Source organism: Leptopilina heterotoma, unplaced genomic scaffold, assembly GCF_015476425.1.
Source record: "Leptopilina heterotoma isolate Lh14 unplaced genomic scaffold, ASM1547642v1 Lhet_263, whole genome shotgun sequence".
Taxonomy (NCBI): Eukaryota; Metazoa; Arthropoda; class Insecta; order Hymenoptera; family Figitidae; genus Leptopilina; species Leptopilina heterotoma.
The window spans coordinates 428,349-449,098 of record NW_025110973.1 but is presented as its reverse complement, the minus strand read 5'-3'; the positions used below and the strand labels follow the sequence as shown (position 1 = coordinate 449,098).

General features: G+C 21.6%; 1 protein-coding gene across 1 annotated transcript; it reads left to right on the top strand.

The window, feature by feature from the left end:
• Nucleotides 1–1,464: 1,464 nt before the first annotated feature.
• Nucleotides 1,465–20,626, top strand: LOC122503517. The gene is made up of 24 exons (XM_043614088.1): nt 1,465–1,738; nt 2,662–2,771; nt 4,170–4,443; nt 7,041–7,131; nt 7,247–7,349; nt 7,442–7,535; nt 7,610–7,716; nt 7,810–7,878; nt 7,984–8,152; nt 8,262–8,441; nt 8,517–8,671; nt 9,515–9,646; nt 12,991–13,180; nt 13,332–13,441; nt 13,506–13,596; nt 13,754–13,939; nt 14,028–14,118; nt 14,229–14,331; nt 14,444–14,525; nt 14,601–14,704; nt 18,003–18,071; nt 18,230–18,398; nt 18,551–18,730; nt 20,350–20,626. The coding sequence occupies exons 1-24, from the start codon at nt 1,585–1,587 to the stop codon at nt 20,520–20,522; spliced, it is 3,186 nt and encodes a 1,061-aa protein (XP_043470023.1). The 5' UTR covers nt 1,465–1,584; the 3' UTR covers nt 20,523–20,626.
• Nucleotides 20,627–20,750: the final 124 nt, after the last annotated feature.

Sequence of the window (20,750 nt, the reverse complement as noted above, 5' to 3'; positions counted from 1 at the left end):
TTAATAAAAGTTCTTCATAAGAATTCAATTATTTTTGAAAATTTTAATAAAATTTGTTGCAAAAATTTAATTATTTTTAAAAAGTTTGATAAAATTCTTCGAATCAATTCAATTATTTTTAAAAATTTTGAAAAAATTTTCGGCAAAAATTTCAATTATTTTCAAAAATTTTTCTCAATTCAATGATTTTTATAATATCTACTAAAATTTTTCAAAAGAATTCAATTATAAAAAATTTTATTGAAATTCTGCGCAAACATTTCATTATATTCATAAAATAATTAAAATTTCACAAGGAATTCAATTATTTTCATAAATAATAAAATTTTTTAAGGAATTCAATTATTATTTTCGTAAAAAATAATTTCAAATTCTAGAAAATAATAATTAAATTAAAATGATGAAAATTTGATGAAGTTACAGTAACAATATTCTTATAATGTAAAATAATGATTTTATCTCTCGGTCATCTTTAATTTATTAGAAAACATGAAGAAATCGATCACTCTAAGTCTTCGACTCGGAGCAATTGATATCTTCATGTTTTATAAACAATACTTTTATAAGTTGTTTAATTTACAAAAAGGTTTGAATTTTGAATTTTTGAATGTCTTAATTCCTGTGGAAAATCCTGTTCCAAAAATAAGATTAAAAATAGGAATTGTGCAAATATTTGTCTTCTTTTTCTAAAACAAAATAATAATTTTCTTTAAAAAAATTGTGATTGAAAAAGAAAATAATGGAAAATAAATAAATTTTCTATTTCCTAATCACAGTTGTTTAATAATTTTCGAATTTTTTTAGAAGTAAAGAACAAAAATAATTTCAATTTGACAGAACATAATATTTAACAAAATTTTAGTCTTTTAATGAAAAGAAGTAAAAAAAAATTCTGATGATTTCTATTTTCTATCTAAAGTTAACAAAAAACAAAAGTATAAACAAAAGACAATTCTTCAGAGTGTGAGGGACAGAAAAAGTGAATGAAAGAATGAAAGAACATTCAAATTAATATAGTTAATTTTTTATAAATAAAAAGAAGAATAATTTGCATAATTCAAATCAGTCAAACGAAATTTTTAATCAATTATTCAAATTATTATTTTTATATCTATTTTTGATCAATTTATTATAATAAATAATAATTTTTAATCCTACATTAAAAATTAAATTATTTAATTTAAATTAAATAATTATATTTAGAATTTTTATTTCAATTTCTTTTAATTATGTTTTTAATTAATTTAAGAACATTTAACTTAATCCTTAGTTTAAAACGTTACTAAACGTTATCACTAAATAATAATAACATAATCTGTAATATAGATGAGAATTTATCTAAGAAACGATAGCTATTGTATAATGTGGAAGTAGCAATAGGATGGGCGAAATCTCAGTAGAGGGAGTATGAAATATATAAACGTATGTAAAATGAATTGATCAACAATTTAATTAAATCTTTATCAGTTGTCTATCAATTTTCTTTCTGATTATATTTTTCCCTCTAAATAAGCATCTCTCTAAGAAAATAAACAATTTTTCGTCAAAGTGATTAGTGAATTTTTCTTTTCGTATTTTCGAAAAATGATTGCAGTATTATTATTATTTATTGCTTTCGCTTTAATTATTTATCATTATCACACGCATTATGGTAAATGTGGAAAACTTATTAATTTAATTCCAGGACCAGGGATTACTCCAATTTTTGGAAATGTCCTACAGTATAATCTTCCTAATGGTATGTTTATTATTTCAAATTTCAATTTAAATAGATCCATTTTTTTTTTATTTTATATATTATTTCTTATTTCAAGTTAGAAAAAAAGAAAAATATCTCTTAATATTTATTTTTTACTTACTTTAATTTAACGATACGGTTTTTGCTATACGTAATGCGGAAAGTAAACTTACAAAGTGTTACAAAGTCAGTAGGCGAAGGTGATATTAAAACATAAACTAAATTTTATTATTAATTTAATTAATAATAATAAAAAAAAAAATTATTAGTTAATATGTGTAAACAAATATCAATAATTTTATCTACATTGTCTATTGTCTATTTTTTCAACTAAATTTCATTTACATAATTTTGTGATATGTAAATTTTTTTTTTTAAATAATTGATTAATGAGATATATTTGTGACAGTGATTCAGCATTTGAAGAGGAGTTCGAATATTAATATTGAAAAATGTTTTTAAGTCTTTTTTCAATGAAGTTATTAAGAGATCTTTCTGCTTATTAGTGACATGCAATGATAGAAATGTTTTTTTTTTTTTTAATATTGTTCTAGTCTGCTATTTCCATATTTTAACTATTTGCTACTTTTATTAATTCCGTAGAGGAACGAAGTAATATAATTTTTTTATATTAAAAATTTATTTACCTTCCAATTGAAAACTAATTAACTTTTTAATTAACAATAATCGTTATTATAATAAAGGTTTTGTGTAATGAAAATTTTTTTAAAAATTATATTAAAAGATATCAAAGTCGTAAGATCGTCGAATTTTTAATTAGAAAATAATTTCAGATATATATTATTTATTAGTAAATATTTTTAAAAAAATTATTAAAAGTTGATGAAATGCTGTAATTTAATAATGAGTTAAATTTAAAAGTCAACTCTTTAAAAAAACTCTTTAGAAAAAATTTGTTTTAGACGAATTGTGGACTTCACAGAGAAAAGTGAATGCACAATATTATCCAATTGTGCGGCTATGGTTGGCGAGCATTCCGGTTATAAATGTATTTCATCCAGACGATGTGAGAGTAAGTTTGACAATAATTGTTTATTGCTGGCTAGGGGTCATTATTTTTTAAAAAAGAATAAATTTAAATTAAATTAAAATAATAAAATCCCCGTGGGGTCTTTAGCAACCCTAATTAGGAATTTCGAATCTTTCTAAAATTTATAAAGATGATTCAAATATAAGATTATAAGTAAACTAATAGTCGCGTAAAAAATAAATGTTTACAATTCGTTTGCTGTTTAGAATTATTGAAAAAAATTATTAGGGTATTTTTCGAATATCATTAAATAAAGAATTTAACTTTTAAAAATTAATTTGAATTCCATTATCCATTAGTATTTCATATTTATACATATGAATATGTCTCTCTACCTAATTTGCATATTCAATCGTTTCCTTATGGGATGGTTAATATAAAGCAAGAACTAATCATTCTTGCAACAATTAATTTGTTTTATTTATTTATAGACGGGACAAACCCTTTTATACAAAAATAATTAATTCTATGAATTTGAATGTGGTAAATAAAGAATTGCACCTAGTATAGCTCTACCAGGAAATTATAAATCAATATATGAATAGTTCAGGTTATTTGAGAAAAAAGTAAATATAATTAAAGATCTTGGTGTAACTTTTTTGACTAATTTATATCCTTTAATGATTACATTATAGTAGCATTGTTGACAGCGCTAGTAAAACCCCTTGGATTTTTATAATTAGATCATGTAAACAATTTAAGAGAATCACAAAACACGTGCTTATTAGCACCTAGCCGGATTCACTAGGAACGCATGATTATTCCCCAAATGTCATTTTTCCGAAATGTCTTTTTACCGAACTGCACTTTTTCGAATTGTTATTTTTACGAAGTGTCATTTTTGCGTAATGTTATTTATACGAATTGTCATTTTTGAGAAAATCTATTTTTACGAATTGTCATTTTTGCGAATGGACATTTTTACGAATTGTCAATTTTTCGAAAAGTCATTTTTGCGAATCGCCATTTTTACGAATTGTCAATTTTTCGAAAAGTCATTTTTGCGAATTGTCATATTTGCGAAAATTCCTATAGTAAACTTGTATGCATATATCGATATTCACTATAGGAATTTTCGCAAAAATGACCATTCGCAAAAATGACTTTTCGAAAAATTGACAATTCGTAAAAATGGCGATTCGCAAAAATGACTTTTCGGAAAATTGACAATTCGTAAAAATGTCGATTCGCAAAAGTGACAATTCGCAAAAATGACATTTCTCAAAAATGACAATTCGCAAAAGTGACATTTCACAAAGTTGGCTTTTCACAAAAATGAGTATTCGCAAAAGTGCAGTTCGGTAAAATGACATTTGGGGAATAATAATGCGCCCCATTCACTATACAAAAACAAAAAATTAGATGTAACAAATTTTTCAGTTGCTACTCACCAATACTACGAACATTGAAAAAAATTTAATGTACAATTTTTTACAACCTTGGTTGGGAACTGGTCTTCTAACAAGTGCAGGTGCAAAATGGCAACATCGTCGAAAAATGTTAACTCCAGCCTTTCATTTCAATATTCTACAAGATTTTACTGATATTTTTGTTGAGAATGCACAAAAATTAGTTGAGAGTTTAAAATCAAAGGAAGGTGTTACAAAGGATATTGTTCCACTCTTCAAAATACATACCTTAAAAATCATATGTGGTAATAATTTTCAAGCTTTTGTCGGAATGCCACTTTCAGGCTTCACAGTGCCCCTAAAAAGTATTTTAGGGTATATAGGGGACTGAAAATTAAAAAATAGGGGACTTTTAGGGGACACCATAAAAATTGATTAAATAAAAATATAATTTATTTATACAGGGTTGCCATACAAAAATTTAACTCCATTTTTCCCTGGTTTTTCCCTGATTTTTAAACACAACTTTCACTTTTTCCCTGACCCTAAAGAATATTCTGAACAATTAATTATTAATTATTATTCAATTAAACATTTTCAAAAAAAAAATAATTCTACAGAACTGTTAGTTAAAAGCAAGAAAAATAATAAATTAATTCTACGAGAAATCAATTATTTTAATACAAAAATAAATAATATTGAATGTTTCTTAAAAATCAAATTTTACAGGAAGAATTTTATTAATAACTTTTGAAAATATTTAATTTCTCTTAAGGAATTTAATTAAAATTTTAACGAAATTTATTATATTAAAAAATTTTATAACAATTTTTGAAAATAATTGAAAACTTTTTCAAGAACTTTATTCAATTTTTTTTTAAATAATTGAATTCCTGAGAAGAATTAAATTAATAATATTTGAAAAAAATTGAATTCCTAAGAAGATTTTAATTAATAATTTTTGAAAAAAATTGAATTCATGAGAAGAATTTTATTAATATTTTTAAAAATAATTGACTTCTTGAGAAGAATTTTTAAAAAATTTTTGACAATAATTTAATTCTTGAGAAGAATTTCCCTGTTTATTTCTCTATTTATAAAGATAATTAAATTCTTGACGAGAATTTAAAAAAAATTTTGAAAATAATTTAATTTCTGCAAAGTATTTAATTACTTTTTAAAAGAATTAAATTTTCGCGATGAATTTTTGATATTTATCAAAATAATTGAATTTTAGAAAAGAATTTTATTAAAATTCCTTAGAATAATTTATTTTATGGGAAGAATTATAAAAATAATTGAATTTTCACATAGAATTTTATTTAAATTTTTTTAAAAAATTAAATTTTTAAGAGAAGTTTTATAATAAAATTTTTAAAAATAATTGAATTTCTGGCATTTTTATAATTTGTAAAAATAATTGAATTCTTAAAGAATATTTTGATAAAAACTTTTTAAATAATTAAATTTCCTTAAAACTTTTATTATTTATGAAAATAATTGAATTTTTAAAACGAATTTTATTAAAATTTTTCAACATAATTTTATTTAATTACTTTTTAAAAGAATTGAATTCTTGCGATGAATTTTTGATATTTATCAAAATAATTGAATTTTAGAAAAGAATTTTATTAAAATTCCTTAGAATAATTTATTTTATGGGAAAAATTATGAAAATAATTGAATTTTCACATAGAATTTTATTAAAATTTTTAAAAATAATTGAATTTCTGGGATTTTTATAATTTTTAAAAATAATTGAATTCTTAAAGAATATTTTGATAAAAACTTTTTAAATAATTAAATTTCCTTAAAACTTTTATTATTTATGAAAATAATTGAATTTTTAAAACGAATTTTCTTAAAATTTTTCAACATAATTTTATTTAATTACTTTTTAAAAGAATTGAATTCTTGCGATGAAGTTTTGATATTTATCAAAATAATTGAATTTTAGAAAAGAATTTTATTAAAATTCCTTAGAATAATTTATTTTAAGGGAAAAATTATGAAAATAATTGAATTTTCACATAGAATTTTATTAAAATTTTTTAAAATAATTGAATTTCTGGGATTTTTATAATTTGTAAAAATAATTGAATTCTTAAGAATATTTTGATAAAAACTTTTTAAATAATTAAATTTCTTTAAAACTTTTATTATTTATGAAAATAATTGAATTTTTAAAACGAATTTTCTTAAAATTTTTCAACATAATTGTATTTAATTACTTTTAAAAAAAAATTAAATTCTTGCGATGAATTTTTGACATTTATCAAAATAATTGAATTATTGCAACGAATTTTATTGTTTTATTTGAATAATTAAATGTTTCTTAAAATTGAATTCCTTTCTCAAGTTTTAATAAAATTTTTAATAATAATTGCATTTTTCAAGGAATTTATTAAAAATTGTATTAAAAGTATTTGGAATTTTGCGATGAAAATAATTAAATTTTTGCCGAAAAATTTTGCTATTTGTAAAGTTAATTGAATTTTGTAAAGAATTTTATTAAAATTCTTAAAAATTATTGAATTTTTGTGAAGAATTTTGTTATTTATCGAGATAATTGCTTTAAAACTTTTGTAATAATTAAATAATATGAAAAAATTCATTCTTGTCAGAAATAGAAAATTTTTTTTGAAGGTTTTGTATTAGAATTAGTGTCAGTTTCATAGTTTACGAAGCTAAATTTTGTGTGAATTCATCATTAAAAGATAAAAGAAAATAATAGGGGAAATTTGGGGGAAATTTTGAAAATAGGGTACGTTTAGGGGCCAAAATTAAAAAAAGGAGACTTTTAGGGAAATAGGGGTCAGACTGTGAAGCCCGCACTTTAAATACTATACCTAAAAAAAAAGTTAATAATAAATTTTCCATTTTTATCTACTTTACCCAATAGAGACTGCAATGGGTATACAATTGGACAAAGTAGGCGATGAAAAACAGTATGCAAATGCCATTCGGGAATTAGGTAGTATTCTTTTTTACAGGTGAGTGTAAATTAAATTTTTCAAAATTTGACTCTTGTTCCTTTGCTCCCCATTGTATACACATATAATTTGATTTTTCACAAAACAATATTTGTTGATAATAACTTTTTTACAGAACACCTAAACCATGGTTTCACATTGATTGGATATTTAGTTTATCACCGAAAGGACAGATTCAGAAGAAATGTTTAAAGACATTACATGATTTTACAACAAAAGTATGTATTGTATTTTTATCAAATATATCGTCAAACAAGGATTTGTCGATATCTTAATTTTTTAACACATCTCAAATTTATTATTTTGTTAGATTATTGAGGAGCGGAGGAAGTACCTAAAAAGTAATTTAAACGGAAAAGAAGATAGTTTAAAGAAGAACGGTCACGTGGAGGACGATGTTGGTAGTATGTATTCTAAAATCCAGATTGTAAGCTATTTCCAAGATTTTTTAAAAAATATAGAAAAATTCTGATTACAGTTCGCAAAAAACGAACGGCGATGTTAGATATTCTGATAAAATCTGCAGAAGAGAATGAAATAGACGACGATGGAATTAGAGAGGAAGTTGATACATTTGTCTTTGAAGTTAGTATAGCAAAAAATTGCTATTGCTCCATCGGATTTTTTTTTTCTTTTTTAGTTATATTTTTAGAATTTTTTTATCTTTTCTCAATTTAGGGTCATGACACCACGGCAATGGCTTTTATTTTCACAGTCGCTCTTTTGGCGGAACATCCAGAAATTCAGGTATAAATATAATTATCCCAACGAATACAAATTGGAGTTCTTTGATATATTCCTAAATTTTAATTTACATATTCTTTTTGGAAAACTAATTTTTTTATATTTTAGGATCTAGCCAGAAAGGAAGTAACGGAACTATTCAAAAAATCCAATGGCAAAATAGGAATAAAAGAAATTAATTCTTTAGACTATCTTGATAGATGTGTAAAAGAAAGTTTACGTTTGTATCCAAGTGTTGCGACCATTGGTCGAGCAGTGACTGAAGATCAACAATTAAGTAGGATATTTATTCAATTTCATAAAACTAAATAACTACCTTCCACATAGTAAAAGGAAGCAATCTTCCAAAAATTATATGTCTTAACGTTCTAATTCTCTTTTTTTAGAAAATTATCTAATTCCTGCAGGATCTATGATTAATATTCACATTTTCGATTTACATAGAGATCCAAATTATTGGCCTAATCCACTTGTTTTTGATCCAGATAGATTTTTACCAAATAATGTACAAAATAGACATCCGTTTGCTTATGTGCCATTTAGCGCAGGTTCTCGTAATTGTATAGGTTAGCAGTATATTTATAAAAATTTAATAGCAGTTAATTGTGAATCCGGCAACCAACTTTCGTTTTCTGTTTTAGGACAAAAATTCGCAACATTAGAACTAAAGGTGTTGATATCGCATTTATTGGAAAATTTTAAAATGTCCACGAATGCCATAACAAATGAAATTAAACTTATTCAGGACTTGGTTATCACTCCAGCGGAACCTATACGAGTGAAGTTTACCTCAATAGTATAATTTGTTTAGTAATTATGTAAAGTTAAAGTGTATTCTTTAAATTAATACTTATTTATATTAATATTTACAATAATTTAATTTAATCTATAATCGAATTAATTAGAATTAATAATTCCGATTAAGTTTGATAATTCGTGTGCGGGTATATAAATAATCATATTTCAGTGTTAATTTACTTATTCACCCAGATAACAAAATGCGCGTTGTGTGCTACTAATATCATCTGCACGCGTGCCGATTTATCCGCACTATGCGCGTTCACTGGACCACTCAGATGCGTCATCATATGCGATCCATAACTGTCGCATATTGTGATGGGCACATGCGTGACGGTATAATGCGAATAAATTATATTTATACTTCAGCCTTATTTGAATTAAATAAAAAGAAAAGATTATTGACATTAGTAATTTTTTTTAAATTAAAATGTTATTTATAAAAACGATTTTAATTTAATATTTCAGTACAATTTTGGAATTGAAATTGTTAAAAACTTCCAAATTCTTTTTTTGAGGTTATATCTAATACAACAAAAATATATATGTACTTTAAACAAATTAAATTTAACTTTCTTATTTTGCTGCAGTACTAAAAATTAAATCCACAATAATTCCTCACAATAATATCGCAATAAAAAACAATAAAAAATGAAATCACAATAAAAACTTATTTTGATAACACACCACAAACAATGCTGTCGCCATTATAAAATGTGTGATTGCCGATACGGGTGGTTGCGCATCATTAATTGCGTGCGTATTAAGTGCAGTTCACTGCACACGCATTCACAGCATTCGCACTGTGGATGGTAAAATGCGTATGGATTGACTCTTCTAGCGAGTCGCACTTGTGAACGGAACATGCTTATCATTTTGTATCACAGGCGCTTACGAAATGCAGTTCACAACACTCGCATTATTACCAGCGTCACAGACGATAGTAAGATGCGTATATGAACTGACTCATCTGGTAAGTCGCAGTTAGTGCAAGAAACATGCGTTTAAATGCGACGCACGATTGTTATCTGGGCATATAAAAAATTTGCTTATTTCTTGTCTCTTTGTTTTTAATTCCCTATCACGTATTATTATCAACTTTCGGTAATGTATATCTAAATCTTTATTTATTCTTCCGCTATTTTTAGGACCTTAATTTTTATACATAAAACTTTGGTAAATTTCTTGGTAATTCGGATGTTGAAAATTATGTCAAATGGAATTTCGGACAAATAAATTTTATGTTAAATGCATGTTAAATGGTTATTCGAATAAATGAAAATTATGACAAATAAAATTTCTATAAATTAAAATTTCTGAAATATGACATTCCGTAGATTTAAAGGTTATGTCTCATGAGAATTCGAGTAAATGCGTTTTATGTCACTTGATAATTCGAGTAAATGAACATTATGACAAATAAAATTTCGATAAATGAAATTTCTTAAATATGACATTTCGAAGATTTGAAGGTTATGTCACATGAGAATTCGAGTAAATGCGTTTTATGTCACTTGATAATTCGAGTAAATAAACATTATGACAAATAAAATTTCGATAAATGAAATTTCTTAAATATGACATTTCGAAGATTTGAAGGTTATGTCACATGAGAATTCGAGTAAATGCGTTTTATGTCACTTGATAATTCGAGTAAATGAACATTATGACAAATAAAATTTCGATAAATGAAATTTCTTAAATATGACATTTCGAAGATTTGAAGGTTATGTCACATGAGAATTCGAGTAAATGCGTTTTATGTCACTTGATAATTCGAGTAAATGAACATTATGACAAATAAAATTTCGATAAATGAAATTTCTTAAATATGACATTTCGAAGATTTGAAGGTTATGTCACATGAGAATTCGAGTAAATGCGTTTTATGTCACTTGATAATTCGAGTAAATGAACATTATGACAAATAAAATTTCGATAAATGAAATTTCTTAAATATGACATTTCGAAGATTTGAAGGTTATGTCACATGAGAATTCGAGTAAATGCGCTTTATGGCACTTGATAATTCGAGTAAATGAACATTATGACAAATAAAATTTCGATAAAAGAAAGTTATAATGTAATATAATATTTCGAAGGTTTGAAAATTATGTCAAATGGCAATTCGGAGGATTATTAAATTATGACAAATAGTCATTCGGAAAAACAAAATGTATGTCAAAAAAATTTTCGACATATTAAAAATTATATTAAAAAACAATTCGACTATTTAAATAATAGGATAAAGAATAAATCGATAAATTAAAAATTATGTTGAATGAAATTTCGAAAACTAAAAATTATGCGAAATGATGTTTCGATGATAAGAATTTCGATGTTTTGAACATTAGGAAATTGAAATTTGAGGAATAATCATTATGCGCCCCCTTTTAAACAATATTGAATTTTTGCGAAGAAAACTTTTGAAAATAATTGAATTTTTGCAATAATTTGTAACTTTAACAAAATTAAATTTCTTTTTGTGTTTTTAACTAAACATATATCTACTATAAATCAATTATTTTTAATAATTTTTAAAAAAGTTCTTTAAGAATTTACAAATTCATATTTATTTATAATTCAATTTTACAAAATTTTTAATTATTCGTAAATTCTTCAATTAAATATATATATTAGAAAATAAAAACTGTATAAATAATTTCAAAAATTTCTCAAAAAAAAAATTAATTCCACAGAATTTTTAGTTAAAAATATGAGAAATTCAAATTTTCAAAGATTTTAATCTGAAACCTTTTTAAAATTCAATTATTTCTAAAAATTTACGCTCTTAATGCTTTTAAAATTCAATTATAATCTTAAATTTTAACTGAAATCTATTTTTAAGGGTATTTGAAACTTGATGACGTCACACATGCTTTGCACAAACTGAAACGTCATCAAGGTTCAAATGCCCTTAAAACAATTTAAATTGAATTCCTCGGATGAATTCAAATATTTTTTAATATTTCCATAAATTTCAATTATGTCCAAAAAATTTTAATAAATTCTTTGAAACAATTTTTATAAATATTAGTAAAATTCTCCGCAAGAATTCAATTATTTTCAATACACTTTTAATAAAATTCTTCTTCATAAAATTCAAATGCTTTCAAAATTTTCAATTAAAATTATTTAAAGAAACTCCATTAGTTTCAAAAAAAAAAAAAAAATTCAAAGAAATTCTTGAAAAGAATTTAATTAGGATTTTAAAAAATTTTTAATAAAATTCTTTGTGAGAATTTCAGTTATTTTCCTAAATAATAAAATTCTTTGAAGGAATTCTATTATCATCAAATTTTTTTAATAAAATTCTTTGCAACAATTCGATGATTTTCAATATAATAATTTTAAAATTGAAAATATTTGAAAAGAAAAATTATAAAAAAAAGTTAATAATAATGCAATTTATTTTGCATTATTTTTGTTTATGAATCACAATTTTTTTAAGAAAATTATTTTTTTGTTTTAGAAAAAGAAGAAAAATATTTGCAAAATTCCTATTTTTTAAATCTTATTTTTGGAACAAGGATTTTCCACAGGAATTAAGACATTCAAAACTTTCGAATTCAAACATTTTTTAAATTAAACAATACTTATAAAAGTATTTTTTGGGGGAAATTTTATTAAAATAGTAGATATTGAAAATCATTGAAATTAGAAAAATGCATTTTATTTTTGAAAATAACATTGATATTAGGACAAGAATTTTTTTGACATTTAGGAAAATAATTCAAGTTTGGAGAAGAATTTTGTTACTTATAAAGATAATTGGGATTTTTACAAAATTTTTTTTTCAAATTTTGTACATAGTTGAATTTTATTTATTTATTTTTTTTAAATAGTTGAATTTCTGCAATTATTTATAATTTCTCCAAAATTGAATTTTTTTAGTGTTTTCAACAAAAATTTGAATTAGAAAGTTTTCAAATTCTATTATTTTTAAAATTGGTAATTTTATTTAAAAATATTTAAATATATTTATTCGCAAAAACAAAATTCAGTAAATGCTGAATATTAGTACAATGGAACAAGACAAACTTTTATTTAATTTCGCAACATTGTTTGAGATAAGTGGTAAGAATCTCAACGTGATTATAAGACTAGGACTGTAATTAGCTTCCACCGAATTTTGAAATAGTACAAGGTGAATTTATAATGATAATCTAAAGTCAAGAGCAATTTTGAGAATTTAGCATATAAACATCTGCGAAAGGTAAAAACAAATTAGATACATTTATATCACTGAAATAGAGTGCGAAGTATATAAAAGAGAACTAATTCCTACTTTCTGTTTTCTTGCTGCATCTATACTAGCACCACAAATTCATAATCGACATTTTTTTTTTAAATATGATACTATTCTTTTTAATCCTAATTTTCGGACTACTAACTATCTATCATCTAACTGTACATTATGGAAAATGTGGAAGACTCATTAACAAAATTCCAGGACCCAAAAATCTACCAATTTTTGGTAGCGTCTTTGGTTACATGGTACCAACAGGTAAAATTTAAACTCTCAGTTTTGATAAAATTTTACTTTCATTAGAATTTTCAGTTTCGAAAAAAATTGTTCGTGTGTTGTTAACAGAAGAGAATTAAACAAGTGTATGTTCCAGAAATTATTTTTATCTATATTTTCAAATTATTTCTAGATGAATTATGGATAGCTCACAGAAAAATTAACGCGACGTATTATCCAATCAATAAAGTTTGGCTTGGAAGCACTCCAGTTATAAGTATTTACCATCCAGACGATGTTCAGGTAAACTATATAATTTTTTTTTTTTTAATTTTTCACCTATTTTGAAAATTTTACTTATTTTCAGATATTGCTCAGTAGTTTTAAACATACAGAAAAAAGTATGTTGTATAAATTTTTACATCCTTGGTTAGGATCTGGATTACTCACCAGTTCGGGTAAGAATATTTTCAGAAACAAAAATCGTGTAAATTTTAATATTAATTTTAAAAAAAAAATTTTTTTTTTAAAATTAAAATCTATCAAAATTTACTAAGTAGAAAAAAATTAAAAAAACGAATATAGATTTTATTACAAAAGAATTTTTTTTTTTAGGTATCAAGTGGCAAAGACGAAGAAAATTGTTGACACCAGCTTTTCATTTTGAAATTTTACGAGGTTTCATTCACGTCTTTAACAAGCAGGGGGAAATTTTAATAAACCGACTAAAACAACAAGGCGAAGAAGTGATTCAGAATATTGTACCAATTTTCACCGAATGTACGTTAAATTCAATTTTAGGTAAGAAAATAATAAAAAAAATAATACTATGTACATTTCGAAACTTCGAGGGATCCAAAATAAAAAATAATTTTTATCATTTTAACAGAAACAGCAATGGGCACAACATTAGATGAAAAAAGTACAAGAAATTTATATGGATCGGCAATTCGACAAATTTCTGACAATTTATTTTTTCGGTAAAAAAGATTATTTCAAAAATAATAATTTAGTTAAAAAATCAATTTTTGCAAATTTAAACAAACAAAAATTACGAATTACCTAATAAGCTTAATTTTTTTTATGCAAGAGCTTTAAGACCATGGCTTCATTTAAATAAAATTTTTAACATTACTCCAACGGGAATGAAGCAACAAAAATTAATTAATATACTACATGGATTTTCTAATCAAGTAAGAATTTGGAAATTTTCATTTTTGAAATTTTTTTAAACTAATATTTTTACTTTATAGTTTTTTTTTTAAATTCTTCAACTAGATTAAAATTAATTATTTTGTTTTGAAGATTATTAAAAATCGAAAAAAAGATAAAGAACGTATTTCGAGAATGAATGATGATAAATCTTTTGCAGATGCTAAAAATTCGGGTAAATATATGAATATTATTTTTTTGTCATTGGATTTTTTAAAAAAATTGAAAATAATTCGAATTATATTTATAGAATATAAAATGGCACTGCTTGATATTCTGATAAAAGCTGCGGAAAAAAATCCTGACGTTGATGATGTTGCTATTAGAGAAGAAGTGGATACATTTGTCTTTGAGGTGAGGAAATAATTTTTTATAATAATACGGTAAATATTTAATTATTATTATTTTTTTAATAGGATTTAAGATTTTGAAAAGTTTTAAATTCAAACCTTTTTGAATATTAATCAAATTTAAAAATATTAAAAATAAAGAAATTTAATTAAAATTCTTTGCAAAATTCAATTATTTTCATAAATAACAATATTAATCGCGAGAATAAAATTCTTAAAGATAATCAAAGATAATTAAAGATTAAAGATGATCGAGTGATAAACTAATTATTTTATATTATAAGAATATTGTTACTGTAAATTCTTAAAAATTATTTTCATACTCTATTATCTGAAATTTAAACAAAAATTCATTTTCAAATCAATTTTTATTAGAAAATTCTATGAGAATTTAATTATTTAAATACAAAAGTAAATTATTTCTTGAATAATTGAATGTTTCTTAAAATTTAATTCTTATAGAGAATTTTATTAACAAATTTTTAAATAATTAAATTCTTTTAGCGAATTTTAATAAAATTTTTTAGAATCATTACATATTTAGAGGAATTACAAGTAGTAAAATTTCTCAAAAGAATTAATTTTGTTTTGTTTATTTATTTATTTAATCATGAACGGGTTTGAATAAATTATATTTTAATAAATAATAAATCGATTATTTGGAAATTCATTTTTAAATCAATTTTTATTAGAAAATTCTACGAAAATTCAATTATTAAAATTCAAAAATATATAATTTGCTGAATAATGAAAAATGTTTGTTAAAATTAAATTCTCATAAAGAATTTTATCAACAAATGATGATTAAAATTGTATGAAAAATAATTGAAATTCTATGATAAGTTTTTATTAATTTATAAAAATAAAATTTTCAATTAAAATTATTAAAGAAATTCCATTAGTTTAAGAAAAATTCAAAGAAATTCTTCAAACGAATTTAATTAGAATTTTTAAAAATTTTAATAAAATTCTTCGCGTGAATTCAGTTATTTTTCTAAATAATAAAATTCTTTGAAGGAATTCTATTATTATCAAACTTTTTCGATAAAATTCTTTGCAACAATTCGATGATTTTCAATACATTTATTTTAAAATTGAAAATATTTAATATTAATATTTAATTTAATAAATAATAATTTAATTTAATAAAAGTTTTTAGAATCGTTACATTTATAGAGGAAATTACAAGTAGTAAAATTTCTCAAAAGAATTAATTATTTATTTATTTAATCATAAACGGGTTTGAATAAATTATTTTATAAAATAATAAATCGATTATTCGGAAATTCATTTATAAATAAATTTTTATTAGAAAATTCTACAAAAATTCAATTATTAAAATTCAAAAATATCTAATTTATTGAATAATGGAAAATGTTTGTGAAAATTAAATTCTCACAGAGAATTTTATCAACTAATTTTTAAACAATTGAATTCTTTTGACGAATTTTAATAAAAATTTTAACATTAATTATTACATTTTTAGAGGAATACGATTTAAATTATATCAAAAATAATTGAAATTCTATGATAAGTTTAATTAATTTATATGAAAATAATTGAAATTCTATGATGAGTTTAATTAATTCATGAAAATAATTAAAATTCTATGATGATTTTTATTAATTTATGAAAATAATTGAATCTCTGTAAAAAAAATTTACAATTTATGAAAATAATTGAATTATTGCGAAAAAATTTATAAAAAATTTGTAAATAATTTGAAATTCTGGTAAATTTTTATCATTTATGAAAATAATTAAATATTTTCGTAGAATTTTATTAAAATTTTTTTAAATAATTGAATAATTTCAACGTAAAATCTTGCAGTTTATAAAGATAATTGAAATCATGATGAGAATTTTTTTTTTTAATTTTTGCAAATAATTGAATTTCTGAAAAGAATTTTATTCTCGTGATTAATATTGTTATTTATGAAAATAATTGAATTTTGCAAAGAATTTTATTAAAATTCTTGAAAACAATTGAATTTCTAGGAAGAATTTTGATATTTATCAAAGATAATTGATTTCCTTCTAAGAATTGCCTTAAAATTTTTGGAAATAATATTAAATACATATTAAAAAATTCAACTAATTTCAATAGGATTGAAATTAAAATTGTATTAAAAATAATTGAAATTCTGCGATGAGTTTTATTATTTATGAAAATAATTGAATCCATGTAAAAAATTTTATTTACGAAAATAATTGAATTATTGAGAAGAAACTTATAATAAATTTGTAAATATTTAAATTCCTGTGAAATTTTTATTATTTCTGAAAATAATTAAATGTTTGCGTACAATTTTATTAAAATTATTTTTAAATAATTAAATTCCTTTCTATTTTATTAAAATAGTACCTGCATATTGAGAATCATTGAAATGAGGAAATTTTTTGAAAATAATTGAAATTTTGACGAGAATTTTATTAAAATTTTTTGAAAATATAATTAAATTTTGAAGAATTTTTTTATTTATAAAGATAATAATTAGGATTTTGTCGAGATTTTTTTTGTAAATTTTGAACATAATTGAATTTTGTAATAAGAATTTTATCACTTTCGAAAATATGTCATTGAATTTGTACAATCATTCGTAACTTCTTCAAAATTCAATTTTTTTTTAGTGTTTTTGACTAAAACTCTTCTATAAATCCATTATTTTTAATAATTAATTAAATATATTGACAAATTTAACTAATTTTAGAAGATTTTGAATTATTAAAATTTTTCAAAAATCTAAGTTCATTAAAATTTTTAATTAAATTCATTCAACATTGAAATTTTATAAAAATATTAATAGAAACCATTTGAAATTCATTTATTTATGAAAATTGTAAACGGAACTCTTTTAAAATTGAATTAATTTTGAAATATTTAAATAAATTTAGTCATTAAATAATTTATTTATTTTATGATAGTTGTTCAAGATTTGAGTTATTGAAAACGAAATTTTTGTCAAAAATTGAAAAAAATGAAGGTTTTGTATTAGAATTCGTGTTAATTTTATAGTTTATGAATCAAACAAAAAAGACACAAAAATTCAGAATTTTCTTAGGAATTTTAAAAATTTAACTTTAATTTCCCTGAATTCCCTACGTCAGAATATATTATTATTATTATTGTAATAATATTAAAACTATATATTCCAATTTATATTTCATTTAAAAAAAAAAATTTGAATTAAAAATTTTTGCCTTCTATTATTTTTAAAATTGCTAATTTTATTTTAAAAAGTGAGTGAGTGAGTCATAATGAAACCCCTAGTTTCTAAATCAAAAAATGTTTCTTGACTTTAGGGTCATGATACAACAGCAATGGGGACTTGTTTTACAATATTACTTTTAGCTGAACATAAAGAAATCCAGGTACCTATGAAATATCAATTTTTTTAAAATTAATTCTAAACTGTATAACTTAGTATTAAAATTATTCTGTATTAAACAAAAAATTATTCCAAAATTATCCTAAAATTAATTTTATCAAAAAAAAAAAAAAAAAAAAAAAAACTTTTTTTTCTTTTCAGAAAATAGCAAGACAGGAAGTTTGTGAAATTTTCAATGAATGTTGCGGAAAAATTGGCATGAAGGAAATTAATCAATTTACATATCTCGATCGTTGTGTGAAAGAAGCACTTCGTTTATTTCCAGGTGTTCCTGGTATAGCACGAGTTCTTCATGAAGATCTTCAACTCAGTAAGTTGGGAATTTTTTTTTTTGAATTTTATCTTGAGATCAAAATCAATATTAGAAATTTTAAAAAATACTTTGGTGCAAATAAAAAATTATATGTTTTGTTAATATTTCTACATTTATGCGAATTTTATCTTTAAATTTTGAATTTTTAGAAAATTATCTAGCCCCAGCTGGAACAAATATTCACTTGCATATATTTGATCTTCATCGAGATGAAAATTTTTGGCCAGATCCACTTGTTTTTGATCCAAATCGATTTTTACCGGAAAATGTACAAAGAAGACATTCATTTTCCTATGTTCCATTTAGTGCCGGTCCTCGAAATTGTATAGGTAACAATATTACAGAATTTACAATCAAAAATCGCTCAGAAAAAATTTCAAATCTTTTTTATGAATATAATAAAATTCTTCTTCAAAATTCTAATAATTTCAAAAAAAATTTTTTTTTTTTATTTATTTGTATTTTTTTTATTATTTTTTTTTTTCATAAGTTTTAATTATTTTCAAAAAATTTCCTCAATTCAATGATTTTCAATATCTAATATTTTAATAAAATTTTCCAATGAATTCAATTATTTACAAAAAAAAAAATTTGAATAAATTCTACGCAAACATTTAATTAATAAATAATAAAAATTTCACAGGGTGTTCAATTACTTTGAAATTCGTTATAAATTTCTTCGCAATAATTCAATATTATCTGCGGATAAGAAATAAAATTTTTACAGAGATTCAATTTTTTTTATAAATACTAAAATTCTTTTCAAAAATTCTTTTTTTTGTAAAAAAAAAATAAAATTCATTTTTGAATTTAAATCCTACTCCCTATTTTTATAAATAATAAAACTCATAGCAGAATTTCAATTATTTTTCATACAATTTTAATCTAATTTCTCAAAAAATGTAATTATTCTTAAAAATTTTATTAAACTTTATTGAAAGAATTCAATTATTAAAAAAAAATTAATTAATTATTAATTCAATTATTTAAAAATTTGTTTATAAAATTCTTCAGAAGAATTTAATTTCAAAAAATATTCAATTATTCAATAAACTATTTATTTTTGGATTTGAATAATTGAATTCTTGTAGAAATTTGCAATAAAAATTAATTTAAAAATAAACAGTTAAAATTTCATATAATTTTTTTTTTTTTTTTTTTTTATTACTGCTTTATTGAACATCTTAGATAATAATTGAATATTAAAAGCATTATAGTATGAATTTTTTAGAAATATTGAATTTTGAAAAGGTTTTTTTTTATTTTTGGAAAAATTTAATTATTTTCAAGTTTCAATTGGTTTCAAACGTAATAAAATTCTTCGCAGAAATTCAATTATTTTCAAAAATTTTAATAAAATTCTGGATCAAAATTTCAATTATATTTCAATAAATTTTCATATAATTCTACGAAGTCATTATTTTATTTTCACAAATAATAAAAATTTCACAAAAATTCAATTATTTACAATTTTTTTAATATATTTTTTCGTAATAATTCCACTTTTTCATAAATAATAAAATTCATCGCTGATTTTCAATTATTTTAGATACAATTTTAGTCGAATTACTCAAAAAAATGAATTTTTTTCATAAAAACTATTAAAATTGTTCGAAATAATTCAAATATTTAAAAATTTGTTTATAAAATTTTTTATCTGAATTATTCAATTTTAAGAAGTTATCAATTATTCAATAAATTTTTAGTTTTTGTATTTCAATAATTTAATTCTCGTAGAATTTTCTAATAAAAATGAATTTAAAACTAAATTTCAATTAAAATTTTAATTTTTTTTTTTTTATTAATGCTTTATTAAACATCTTAGGTAATAAATGAATATTAAAAGCATTATAATTATAATTATAATTTTTAATTTTTTTTTTAATTTTTAATTTTTTTTTTTTTTTTTTTCATTATAATTTTTAGAAATAATTGAATTTTTTTTTAGGTCAGAAATTTGCCATGATGGAAATAAAAGTTCTTGTTGCAAATCTACTTTTTAATTTTGACATGGAAACACTGGACTCATTTCAAAATATTAAACTTCTTCAAGATATTATAATTAGACCAGGTCAACCGATACGAGTCAAATTCGTTCAAAGGAGTCTTCCAATTTTATAATCTTATATTACTATTTTCATAACAATATAAAGCTACCTGTATGACATAAGTGAGACAAAAAATATTTTATAAAAAATAAATAATATTTTGATTTCCATAAATAATCACCTCTTGTTTTTTTTTTTTTTTTTTTTTTTTTTTTTTTAATATTATTAATAATTAATTATTAATTTGTTTATAACTTGTCACTATAACTATTGGCAATTTTTATCAAAAAAAATTATTTTT